This window comes from Corvus brachyrhynchos, unplaced genomic scaffold (assembly GCF_000691975.1).
Source record: "Corvus brachyrhynchos isolate BGI_N302 unplaced genomic scaffold, ASM69197v1 scaffold22, whole genome shotgun sequence".
Lineage (NCBI taxonomy): Eukaryota > Metazoa > Chordata > Aves > Passeriformes > Corvidae > Corvus > Corvus brachyrhynchos.
This window is the reverse complement of record NW_008238355.1, coordinates 4,367,460-4,380,305: the sequence shown is the minus strand read 5'-3', so window position 1 is coordinate 4,380,305 and position 12,846 is coordinate 4,367,460. Positions and strand designations below refer to the sequence as shown.

At 41.5% G+C, this 12,846-nt stretch overlaps 1 protein-coding gene across 1 annotated transcript in view; it reads right to left on the bottom strand.

The window, feature by feature from the left end:
• The window catches only part of LOC103616386 (neuronal acetylcholine receptor subunit alpha-7-like), a 57,693-nt gene that overhangs the window by 1,071 nt on the left and 43,776 nt on the right, over window positions 1–12,846 (bottom strand). Inside the window, 2 exon segments of the mRNA XM_017735424.1 lie at window positions 4,644–4,649; window positions 5,393–5,507. Coding sequence (XP_017590913.1) covers window positions 4,644–4,649; window positions 5,393–5,507 — 121 coding nt within the window.

Sequence of the window (12,846 nt, the reverse complement as noted above, 5' to 3'; positions counted from 1 at the left end):
AAAGAGAGTTACCATGGCAGGAATACTGAATATTCTTTGGCATTTTAAATGCTTTTGAAACATTTTGTGACTATTATAGTTAGGCTGCACAGTCTCTTCGAAATACGGATGGATTTCTGTGTTCTCCAGCTATTTTCTTTCAAAACTTTTCTTTGAGGGACTTGCTTTTTACCAAGGATGGCCTTTTTTTGGATCTGCCTTGAACACAGGGCTGTTCAGCGCACACTCAACTTATCAAGCAAAAGAGATGTAAAATCTTACTTCACAAAATGGTTCTTGAAGACCCGTCTTTATCAAACAATCCCAGATCTCTGCAATTGAGCAGGCAGCACAAAACTGGCTGTATGGTTTTCAAACATTTCTCAGATTGTAAGAAAAGAGATACAGTTAAACATTTTTAGGGGCCAATGTTGAGATTTTTCTGAAAAAAATCCCTATATGGCAGATTGTAGAACATTTCCCACCCCCACTTCTATTGCTTACATCTAAATAAAAGACCTTGGTTATGTGTTAGTGGGTTTTTTGAATGCTATTTTATACTCCTTTGAGGAGTTCAACCACATAATACAGCAGGCTTTTTTTCAAAAGAGTAAATCAATTACATTTAGTAGTTCAAAATCTGAGTGCCACTATCAACTGCTGTCATTTCCCTGTGCGCTGGTGTATCACAAGAGTGCTCTAACTTGCACATGGCAGATTGTGCCTCATATGTTTCTTGTCAAGGTCATTAAGTGAGCTAACTCCAGAGAGTGCATCCAGACTTTTTTTCCAGTGAACTGATCTTCAGATGTTTTGTCTGAAATCTGGGCCTGCTAGAATTCCTACTGGTAACATTGTTAACTGCGAAAGGCAGGAAAAAGGCTGTGGATTCAGTAAGGTCTTGTGTGAAGAGCAGCCAACTAAATCAGCAAAATCTTGTAATTACAAGACCCTCCACGTGTTACACATACAAAATGGATATTTGCAATGTGCTTGAGAGGGACTCTTCATGCAGACAGGCCTCTTTGATGACTTTACCATCCTGGTTGCAAGCCAAATAATCTGACATTAAGGAGAGAACAGATGTGGCTTCTGGTTTCCCTCCTGAGCCTTGACTCAGAAGGACTCCCTGTGTAATCCTGCTCCTACTTTGGTAATGTACAACTTGGGACACACTTTGCCTCCAAAGCTGTTTTAGATGCAGGAAAAGTTGACTCCTGTGTTTGCACAGTACAGATACAGGGGAAATCACAGTTAGCACTTCGAGTTCCTGCTGTAATGGCGAGCATAATTTCAGAAAGGAGGAAACATTGATAATGTTTCCTCAGAAACAGATAGGAACAATAATAATAACAATAATAATAATAATAGTAATAATAAAAACAACCAAAGCCAATGACCAGTGAAAGGCAGTTACACAATTTTTTAATTTTGTAGTGTGAGCTCTTCTAGGTCACAGCCCTGTGCCATTTTCTGTGAGCCATTTTTCTTCTCTCCCACTAATGAATGTTTTGTTCTTCATCATTGTCATGGTTCTGGCTGGAATTGAGTTAATTTTTTTCCTAGTAGCTGGTACAGTGTGGTATTTTAGATTCAATATGAGAATAATATCGGTAAAACACTGATGTTTTAGTTGTTGGAAAGTAGTGCTTACCCTGAATCAAGGACTTTTCCGTTTCCTGTGCTCTGCCACTGAGCAGGTGCACACAACACCATGAGGAAGCATGGCCAGGACAACTGACCTAAACTAGCCAAAGGGATATTCCAAAAAGATATAAAGTGTGGGGAGCTGGTTGGAGGCTGTCAATTGCTGCTCAAAATCAGGCTGTGCATCAGTCAGCAGGTGGTGAGCTATTGTATTGTGCATCACTTGTTTCTCTTGCATTTTATTACTCTCTCTCTTTTCCTTGCTGTTATTATTATATTTTTGTTACTCATCACTATAATTAATATTATTCATATTATTGTGTTGTATTCTGTTTCAATTATTAAGCTGTTCTCTCAACCCACAAAGTGTTGGAGTTTTTTTCTGATTCTCATCCTCATGAGGGAAGGGAGCTGGGGTGTGAGCAAGTGGCTGTCTGGCACTTAGGTGCCGGCTGGGTTTAAATTACGACAGTCCTTAAAGACTGTTTTCCCATTATTCCTATTATGTTGCTTAAATATTTCATTATTTCCTCCATAGCCACCACAAACAAATAGCAACCTGTAGTGTTGCAGCCTAAAAAACTGATTCTGGTTTTAATTGAACTTACTTAATTACAACGTGTTCAGACTGCTCATGGACACAAAATGGGACAACATGGAACAAAATAAAGATCTTAATTGCTAGCGATGTATCAATAGTGTCGGCGCCAAAGGGGAGAGAGAAATTTGCTCTCCAGGACTGTGAAATTCCAAAACACTAAGTCAGAAAAACTTTCTTATTAGAAAATGTTAATATGTCTGCCTTAACCCTGAAAGGAGATGTGAGGTGAAAAAGCACTTTTATATAGGAATGCTGCTTTTTTTTTCAAGGCAGAGTTTTTACTCCTTAGGGAAATTACATTTACAACTACAGTCAAACCCATTTCCCATAGAAAAATAAATACCCAGAAGACAGTAACACAGCTTTTAATTAGCTTGAATTTCAAATGCCCTATTTCCTTGAAAACACAGACATTCAGGCATCAATCTGTTCTTGTCATACCAATTAATTCAAGAGACAGCTGCAAGATACAGGTTTTTGGAAAACAGCTGATTATGATAATATGAATCTATACTCTCACCTGCATTGTCATATATGGGTTTCTGTGAAGGAAGTACACAGCTACAGATGCCTTCAGAGCTCAGCAACCCTTCTGTGAGCCTCTCCTAATTATAATGCAGCTGTACTGCTAGCTCCCCATCACAGACACCTGCCTGGCCTAGGCCAGAGCAGAAAGTCTCCAATTAAAGCTCTCTTGATAAGGGGTATCTGAACCTGAGCAAAACTGTGCATGTCCAGGTTTGAAACATATCAAAAGAGAAGCCTGAAACATAACAAACCTTGTTTAGGCACTGCAAAGAGCTAGAGTTCTCTTGCCTTTTCCCACAAAACCCCTTCTTCCCGCAGTGCTTGGTCTCTCCATATCTCTTTCCTATACAACAGTCTTGGATGTCAGTAGAGAAAGGTCAGTTGAGCTGTAGTCCATGCCAGCTCCTTAGCTGGGCCTTCTTTAGTGTTCTTTTCCATGCTAGCTCAGCAGACATTAACAAAAGTGTCAATCAGCCAGCAGCTCTCACTTCTCAACTGAGTAGCCAACAAATGCCCTGGCTGAACACTTTGGATTTAAATTCCTCTCTTGGAAAAAGCTGGTTTGTAAGTCATCAAAGATTAATAGAAAGGAAGCCACAATTCTAAGCAGTGGCATAAGGGAAGTGAACACCTACAGAGAGGATAACTCTGCACTAACAGGCACTCTCCTCCCTCTTCTGTTGCAAAGTGCAAGCACAGACCCCTTGAGAGACAGGCAGGGAAAATAAACTGCTCAACTGTAAATAGTTTAGAAAGCAGGTGTTTAGGAAATACATTCAGTCAAATCTTCTGGGTCTGCAGAAGCTCCCACACATGCCCAGTTGTCCAGTGCCTCTCCCTGAAACTGACTCCAGCAGACAAATCCGTTTAAGCAGGAGGTGAGAATAATCCTGTAACAATATCCAATTAATCAGGGTTAGAGTTTGCAATAATCTGATGCCTGGCTCTGACAGTAAGAGGACATTGTGGGAAGCAAGTAAGGGCAGCTGCTGATACTGGAAATGCAGATGCAAAAATTTTCTTCTTTCTTAAGTTACTGCTTCACTTCACATTGTTTTTTTTTCCTGAGCGAAAGTCATCCAAGATGTCTCTCTAAAAAACACCTGACATAGGTGGACAGGCAAAATAGAAAAAAAAGTAAAAACAGAGACTGCCATGAATTCTAACAACTGAGCCTTCTAACAATTAAGTCTTGTGGAGTAAAAATGCCTACTTTTGTGGGGTCAGCTTCTTCTGTCCACACTTGGCATTCACTCTTTTCCTCTTGAGATCCCTCAGCCCTGTCAGCTTGTCTGGTCTACAACTTTTACAGTCTATCATCTGTACTTCCCAGTAATGCTTTCCACAGTTTTTGCTTCCTGATGGCATGTTTTGTAATGTATCCCAGTTCAGCTGTCAGGCCACTGAACAAGGTTCTTCCTGAGTGAGAATTTGGAGCACACTGTGTTTCCAGCCAAGAAAACAAGAGACTGGTAGAGAGCAAGAGCTGACTTGCAGGGCCTGTGAGCGGGTCTAACATGAGCCATTGTGTTTGGGCTCCTCAAAAAGCAGACAAGCAATGAAATGGGGTCTGTTACACTGCTGCAGACTCTGTCCATGCAGACATCTGAAGCATGTTTCCCCAGAGTTGTGCCCTCAGGTTTTGCTTACATGCAGGTTCATCCAGAATTCACATTCTCTGCTGCCTTGAAAATAAGAGGTTTTTAGATCATACAGCACTTTGCGAAATAATTGTAAGTATGCTTAATTGTTATTGGACTTCAAAAAAAAATTGCATTGAAACTGCAGTTTATTTTAAGAGAGGAATTAGAAAGCAGTTCTGAACTTGGGCTGACATTGGTAACCATGTGATATCCAATTATCCAGCATGTCAGGATAATTGTGTAGCATGACAAATGTGGTGAGCAAGATACCAGAGGATGTTGTACAACCAGACTCCTGTGAAAACAGGGTGGTAAATAGTTGACTGTGACTATTTGTATCTGCTTCTGCTTTTGTTCTTTTTCATTTTGTAAACACAAGCATACCTTGCCTATTCTAAAATCTATTAGGAAAAGGAGGGGGAGAAAAAGCATACTTTTCTTTTAACTTGAAAATCTAAAGGAAACACTCCATTTGAAAGCCAGCTGGCATTGGTGCCAGATCTCACTGGGCTGACAAAGTGTGCTGCTGTAGAGAAAAGAGGGTTCACATGCTAATGCACTGGGAATAGATCAGATGGAAGCAGACAAACTGCCCAGTAGAGACTAATGTTTGTTTAGCCCATTCTGTCAGTACTGGTGTCTGCTAGATAAGAAATCAAAGGTACTGCCCACAGGATTAGCACTTGCAAAGTGGGTGCTGAGTGAGATTACTTTGTCATGACTCAACCACTCCATCTTAAGGTTAAAAAGAAAGGCTAAATAGGAGGAACTATTTTTAATGGAGAATAAGAGAAACTGTTTTTATTGGGAAAGCAAATTTAGTATGCTTGTTCTTCCCTTCAGTTGCAAACGTATCAACTATGCTGTTTGTAACTGACTCTTCAGATTAATGGAGAACAACTTCTGCCTCTCACTTCTAAGAAACTTACTATAGCTTTTAGACAATTTTCTTTTCTTTCAGTAGTAACCTGCTGAATATTTACCACCAGAACTGCTTACCCATTTGGGCATCTTTCCTGCTTGGGGGTCATGATGGTGAAACTGCAGAACCAGCACTGTTACCACCACAGACAGACCAACGATGACCATGATGCTAGCGAAATACTGAGCTGCAAGCAAAAGGAGGACTTGTTTAAGGGACGGAAAATACAAAGAGCACATTCCTTGGCCATGCCTCGAGGTCTACACTTGAGAAGCACTGCATCACATCTGAACACCCTCTTCTCTGGTCTGCTGCACTGGAGCATTTGAGGAATGTATCTGCTCAGCTCCCTCCTCTCCTCTGAAGGAAGGGGTACAACAAATGAAAGGTGAAAACTGTTTGGTTTTTGTCCCTGAAGAGGAGTGTAGAGCCTCACGGCCAGAACAGCTTTGCACCTGCTACCAGGACAGTGAGAAGTTGAACTGACAACACCCACTGAACACCAGCATTCCCAGTCCTAGGCCTCCTGTGGTACCAGCAGAGGTGCTGGAGGGAGATGCTGTCCTTATGGTGCCTCTGGACCCCTTCAAAAAGTGTCACCAGTTCCCCACCTTTGCCCCACTACTGCTTTCAGGTGGCTAGGCATATTTCTCATTACTCTTCCTAGTCCTCAAGACCACTTCTTCTAGTTCCTGTGAAAGCACACTACAGCCTTCTTGAATGCTAAATTTAAATCTGCTGTGTAGGAAAGAAATCAAGAAACCCAGAACTGAGGATTGAAGCTGTATCTCCTAAGTGGCAGTACAGCTTCCTCATGCCAGGAGTGAGGCTGATAAGCTGGAGTGTAAAGCAGAATTACCCACAGGGGTAATGACATTTGAAGGTTTCAGTGGCAAAATACCAGGGAGCATTACTGCTGGCTGACATAATGGCGCAATGTGGAAGAACATACCACACTGCCCCAGACTGCAACCCCTTCAAGCCCTCCTGCCCATAGCTTGAAGTAAAAAATTCGATCAAAGCTCCAAAGCAAGTTTTGCTCTGTCTGTGTTTCTTAATATCAAATCCCACTGCTTCAGGAGGAAAAAGCTTGTTCGTAATAATGAGGTTATAAGGCCTTCCTGAAAACAACACTGCAATTGTTTCAAGAGGTATGGCTTTTCATGACAAAATGAATTATGTATCTAGATTAGAAGAACAGTCCCAAGGGTAAGATAAATTTAAAGGTCTCTGTTGCACTTACTCATAGAGAGGAGAGTCAACAAGCAGAGCAAACCAGGTTTCAGGGAAGCTGCTACATGTCCCATGTAATAGAAACACAGCAGTGTTGATATTCTTGGTTTAATTACTGCCATAAGTCACTAAATAACTTACTTAAACTCTATGCATTTTGATGCCATCAGACTTCAAAGGCCTGAAATGGTCCATTTAAAATGGCTTTAGCTAAGATTTTTCTCATATCCTTGGAAAATTAATCACCTGGTTAAACTTGGAAAAAAACTGGTAATATCTGTCTCAAGATCCTAGCCAATGATTAGCAGAGGAATTGAGACTCCCAGGTTTTTTTTTATGCTGTAAACCCAGGAACAGATGTCAGGAAAGTGCTGTGTAAATCTGCTAGTAAATGGACAACAGTTCTCTCAGGAAGAGACTGGGAACCAGAGAGAAGCCAGGAGCCCATAAAGAAAGATATTTTATAGTTTTGCCCAGTGGTAGGCAAGGAAGAGGCTGGGGGTGTGTCATCTGCATTTTGAGGGGGTGGAGTGGGGTGCTCCTGTTCAAGGTACACTGAAGTCTTCAGTTGGAAAGTAAGGATGGAGGACATAGTGCGTGGTACTTGAGCTCTGTGTGTTAGTATGAGGCAGTCAAATGTGTACAAAATATCTGTGAAATCTGGCAGGTAGATTTATGCCCCACAGGTAGGTGCAGGTGCTGTATTCAGAGAGAAAGTTGAAGTCCTGGAAATGCCCAGGATTGCTCCAAGGTTGGCTTTTGCCAGTCCTGAAGAGACAACAATTAAAGTGGAGGAAAAAGATAGCAATGACTGGCACAGCTGCTGGTCTTTCATATCTCTAGCTGGAGATATGATGAAGACTGTTGCCTCCTTTTCTCTGACAGGAGAATGTAGAACGAGTAGCCATTGGTCACAAAGGAATTGCTAGATCATGTGCCCATGCACCTCTTTGATTGAAACCATGACTGTCCTTACAATCTAGAACTAGGCAGGGATGGCCAAGATCCCATGTCTAGACTCAGTGACCATTCCTGTGCAAAGGAAGGAAAGGTCCCAGAACTCAGTGGGTATGCCCACAAGGCAAAATATTCCTGGCTCTGAAATGATATCCTTACTTACTCAGCATTTTTGATCTTTCCTTCCAGGGTTTAATCTTACATTCTCTCTTTCCTGGCAGCAGAAAAACATAGTCTTCCTGCAGCAGGAGAACAGGTGAGGAAAACTCCTGTGCTCCATGCACCTCCCTAAAAGCATGGCCCAACCTTCCAGTCTGCTCATTTCTGTTCCTGACAGTCTTTTGCCCTCACACCAGCAAGGTCAAACCCATCACTTGGTGACAACTACAAGGCAGCTGACCCTGTTCACCTCTAGCATACCCTCTGATTATGACCACGACTCAGCTTTCTGCAGCAACCCTATGAGCAGAGAAGCTTTGCTGCTGAAAGGATCAAACTACAATGTTCATGGGTAACACTTCCCTTGGAGCCACAGGACTGCAATCTTCACTCACTCTACCCTAGCCCCACACTGCCCTGAATTAGCAAACTATTTTTGGGTCTCCACTGATGTTACTGAGCACAGAAATAGGATGCTCTCCTGTGAGGTGGGGCATGGGGGAGACAAGTAATGAGCTTTGACCTCCCAAGCACCACCCTTGGGTAGCCACCAGACCATTTCTGGCAGTATTTTAGGAACCATTCTCAATCCTATAGCATTTATCCATTTAGCACTTTGAAGCTGTTGCTCCCACAAAGGGCTTACACCCATGTGAGTCTGTTGGCAAAGGTAAATGCAAATCTGATTTCACAAAGAAGCTCAGCCCCTTTCACTTAAACTGCAGGAGGGAAACGCTTAGCAACTCTCACTAAACATCTCTTTGTGTCCTACTTGTAACTAGGTTACTAGTTACTAGGTCAGCTTGGAGTCTTCAACAATTCCCTTCACAGTGGGAAGTGTCAGAAAACAGCAATTCCTAATCAGGATGCATGTGAAAGACCAGGGATCTGGTTGCTGTTAATTCAGCTGCTCTGAGGCACAGCTTGGAAGTGACTGACACATTCTGAAGGGGAAGTAGCTCATTTGCACTCTGTCCTGGGTAGCTGCCATAGGCCACGAAAATGGACCAGAAGATCTGTGTTTGGAGCCCCTCAGTATCCCTGACGTATACAGCAACATTCCTCAGGGATACTGCAGTCTGTACTGCTCACTTCTAAATGCTCTTTATAGGTTTTAAAACCTGTAGGATGCTTTCTTCAGCAGAGTTGTGTGAACAAGAAAGCTGTTTTGGATGCTTGATTGATCTTCAAGAAGTATGAAATATTTGCTCTGTACAATTGATTTTCTTTCCTTTTTTGCCAGAGGCATTACGTAACATACTATCTGGAGAGCAGTTTTAACATCTAGGAGTTGTCATCCTCTGTCCCAGCACAATCACAAGATGATCAGGTGCTGTTGTCATAACAAATATGGATCTAATAAAACCACAGATAGTCAGAAGGCCTTCTAAAAAGTCAGTGAGAACTGCTATTTGTCCTTGCATGCATACTCTGACGTCAGCTATATCAAAAGGATGGCAATGATTTGCAATTCATAATTTGAAGAGCAGTCAGTACCATTTTTGGATGTTTTGTGTCATTATCTGATGTTAGAGAAGCACCTTAGGATTATTTTAGACATGTTTTGGAAGACATACTGCTGAAGTGGAACTGGATTAACTTCAAGGACTGATTAGGAACAGGGTAAATAAAACAAAATCCCTAGGATGGATGTTTTGGCTTGATTTTGTTACTGAACAGTGATATCATATCATGTCAGCAGTTATCATATGATCCAGATTTGTTACCATAGTCAATCACAAGAGAGACAGAGCATCTGCATTGTGATCAGTTACAGTCTTGTTGTTCCTGTGAAATACTGGGGGATGGAGAAAAGTGTTGTGCTCGGGTATTCACATTGATCAAACTGGATGTTGGATGCCTCCCACTGGAGGCTGGATGTTGGATGCCATCCCCCTGTTTCTATTCTATCTTTTCAGAAAACATCAAGTTTTGCATGTGAAATGAACAACTGGGTTAGAGCCACTTTAAGTCCGGTAATTTCAGTAAATTCAGGGCTGAATGCTTTGTGCTTCTTGTGAGCTCAGAATTAGATATTCACTACTCTTCCTTCTGGAAATGGTCCAGGTTAATGAACTGAAGCCTGTGGAGGCTGCTGAAAACCTCAAACACCAGCAGAGGGGCTTCCAAACACCCGTCTTTCCTATGGTAGGGACCAGGCCTGGTGCTGCACAGAGGCTGTGGCAGTCTACAAAGGGCTGAGTTACTCAGAGACCAAGAAAACCAAAACATAGAGGAGAAAGTCTGTGAGTTACTGTTGTACAGAGACAGCAAAGAAATACAGGAGAGGACATACGATTATGGTACTTGTGTTTTGAAACTCTTCATCTCCCATATGCTTTTGAAGAATAGACGTGGGAGTTTGAAAAGTAAAACTGTTGTCTTGTTTTGTTTGTTTGTTTGGGTTTTTTCTGTAAAGAAAAAACATTCAGGACTCTTGGCTTTGGGAAAAGCATCACTGATCATGGGGTATGAAACTTTAAGAGCTGCCGTGAACGAGAATTCCTGTTTCGTGAAAGAGATTGGGCAGGGTCCTGATTCTGACAAGGTACAGGCAGGACCATGAAAGGATAGGGGGGAAAGCACTCCAAAAACTCAAAAAGGAGCAGAGTAAAGTGAGGTGGCATCAGCTGAGAACATGCAGGAAGATGACAAAAAATGTAAAAAGAGATTAATTTTCTCTCTCTAGTCAGAACAACTAATGCCTTATGTTTGTAACTTAAAACAATCTGTAACTCCTGAAAGTGACAAAGCACCACATTGCTTCCCTGTCCTGGTAATTTGCAGTCTCATTTCCTGTATGACTAAATGCAAGAAATCACCCCAAGCATCTGCTGCAACAGTACTTATTTACAGTGTAAAGTGTTCATGCTTACTGAAATAGCGTAGACATGGTAAGGAACAGCAAGGAGGGGACACAGCTGGAAAATATCATCATAATGGAACCCTAAGCAGCAAGTAAGTGTTGTGATTTTTAAAAAAGCAAGCAGAGGAACTCAGCAAATAAGACAGAGAGAAATGCAGTTGTGCTAACTGGAGATGGAGATAACTTTATTTTTACTATACTTTATTTGATACATCCAGCCAAAATGTCAACCATCACATGGATGTTAATCATAGGAAGTGACAGTTCCTTGTATTTCTGAGTCTCATGCTCCCTTTCAACCTCTGTCCACATACCAGCTCCCTGGTGTTCCACACTTTATGCTATAAAATCCTTTTAAAACAAAATACAGACTCTTGATCCAAAATCAATGGTGTTATTTTGGAGGGAGCTGGTAGAAAATAAGGAATTATTTTGGCATGGAAAACAATCAGAAGTTATTAACCACTTTTCCTGTGCAAGGGGAAGCCTTGAATTGCAAGGTGTAAAAATGTTTATAGAAGAAACAAATCATCTGATGGCCTGAGACATCTGAACATCTCATTTCAAGATCTGGCTTTTGGGCAGAAGCATGCCTTATCTGCATTGACAAAGTACTTTGAAAGTGATACATCCTCAGAGCATGGGCTAGGATGGACAGAGAGCTGGTAAGTCAGAGCTTATTGCAGCTTTGATCTAAAGCTTAAAGAGTCCAGCCATGGGTGCTGCTGGCTGTTTTTTCTGTGTGACTGTACTTTCTGCTACCTGGGGCCTGAACTCAAGCCCTGCAGAGCTTTAGATCAATACAAGTGCAAAAAGCTGTGTGAAGTTTTCAAAGCAGGCATTTTAGGGTCTGTCTGCACGGTGCCACCCTGTTCTCACAGTGGTTGGAATGCAGTACAGTAAACCAGAGGTGAATGCAAGATGGACGTGGGTGGGTGAAGTAGGTTCCTTATAGCCTGTGTCTCACTGCAGAATGGAACAAGAGCTGAACCTGTGGCTAACTAGCGCTGGGAACTGGTGTTTTCTTAAAAACAAAGAATCTGGTGCTGGCAGGAGACAGGATCACAGCAGGAGAGGGGAAGTGCAGACAGCTACAGACTTTTCAGTGCCATGTGGCCCCAAAAGTTTTTTCCCTCTGGAGATGATATTGCAGGCAGGGGAAAAAAACAGTCAGGAAGATGTGCTGGTTAGGCTCCTCATTGGCTTGACCTAAATTTTCCAGAGCAATGGCTTTTGGCCATGTCTGACTTTAACATTGGCTGTGGATTGATCTGTCTTTCTGAAAAACTGGCTGATTTTGGTAGGCTCTAAACATTACATTAGGAGATTAATTTTTTTTTTAATCTATGAGCCCAAACTATCAGCTTATCCAGAAGCATTATGGAAGACTTTCCTACAGCAATGCATGATAAATTTTATTCTGGTCACTGCTTTATTTGATATCACTGGGTGTGGGATCACATGACCACCAATTGTGTAATCTTAAGGAGGCTCCAGCCAAAGTAAAGGAAGGGAAGAGTTATAGTTAGGAATCTGTATTGACTTCAGGGAATTTGTGCCTTAGTGACTTCATAATGCATGATTTCCTAGTCTTAATTACAAGGCTGCTTTTGGATAGAAAACACAGTTTAATGAAACAGATCAGGGATATGAAGACTTTAAGGAAATTCAGGCATATGTCTATTGCCTAAGGAAGGAACTCATCCTTTCCTCAGAGGTGGCCGTATAACCATTACCAAAACCAGATCTGACGGTCTACTATTATTTGCTCAGAATAATAGAATCATTTAGGTTTGAAAATACCTCTAATTTAATTGAGTTCAACCATTCACCTAACACGGATCACGTCTTTATAAAAAAGAAATAGTCCTACAGTGTAGAGCTAAATACCTCAAATGTAGTTCTCAGATGAATTACCTAGGCCTTAAATTTCAAAAGGCAGAGCCTGAGCTTGTGCAAGAGCTCTAATTAAAATAACAGTACTTGTTAATACCAGTATTTGTTTCATTTTGATTTAGTTGCTGAACCAGGAAATCAACACAGTGGGACATGGTTATGTCTTCCCATGTAATGCACTGGATGAGTGCAATAATAAGGACTGGAAGGTGCATGAAATCCACATGAAATTACTGGCATTTATAGTGCAAAATAAATTTGCATAATTACACAGGTTTTTAGAAAGAGAAAAAACAATTGGCATATACCTGAGCTGTATCACACAGGCTTTATGATTTTACCCAGTGATTAGCACAGTCAGACCAGTAATTTAGTTGTGTAGCACATCTGGAGTTCTCTGCATTTCCTCAAGTAA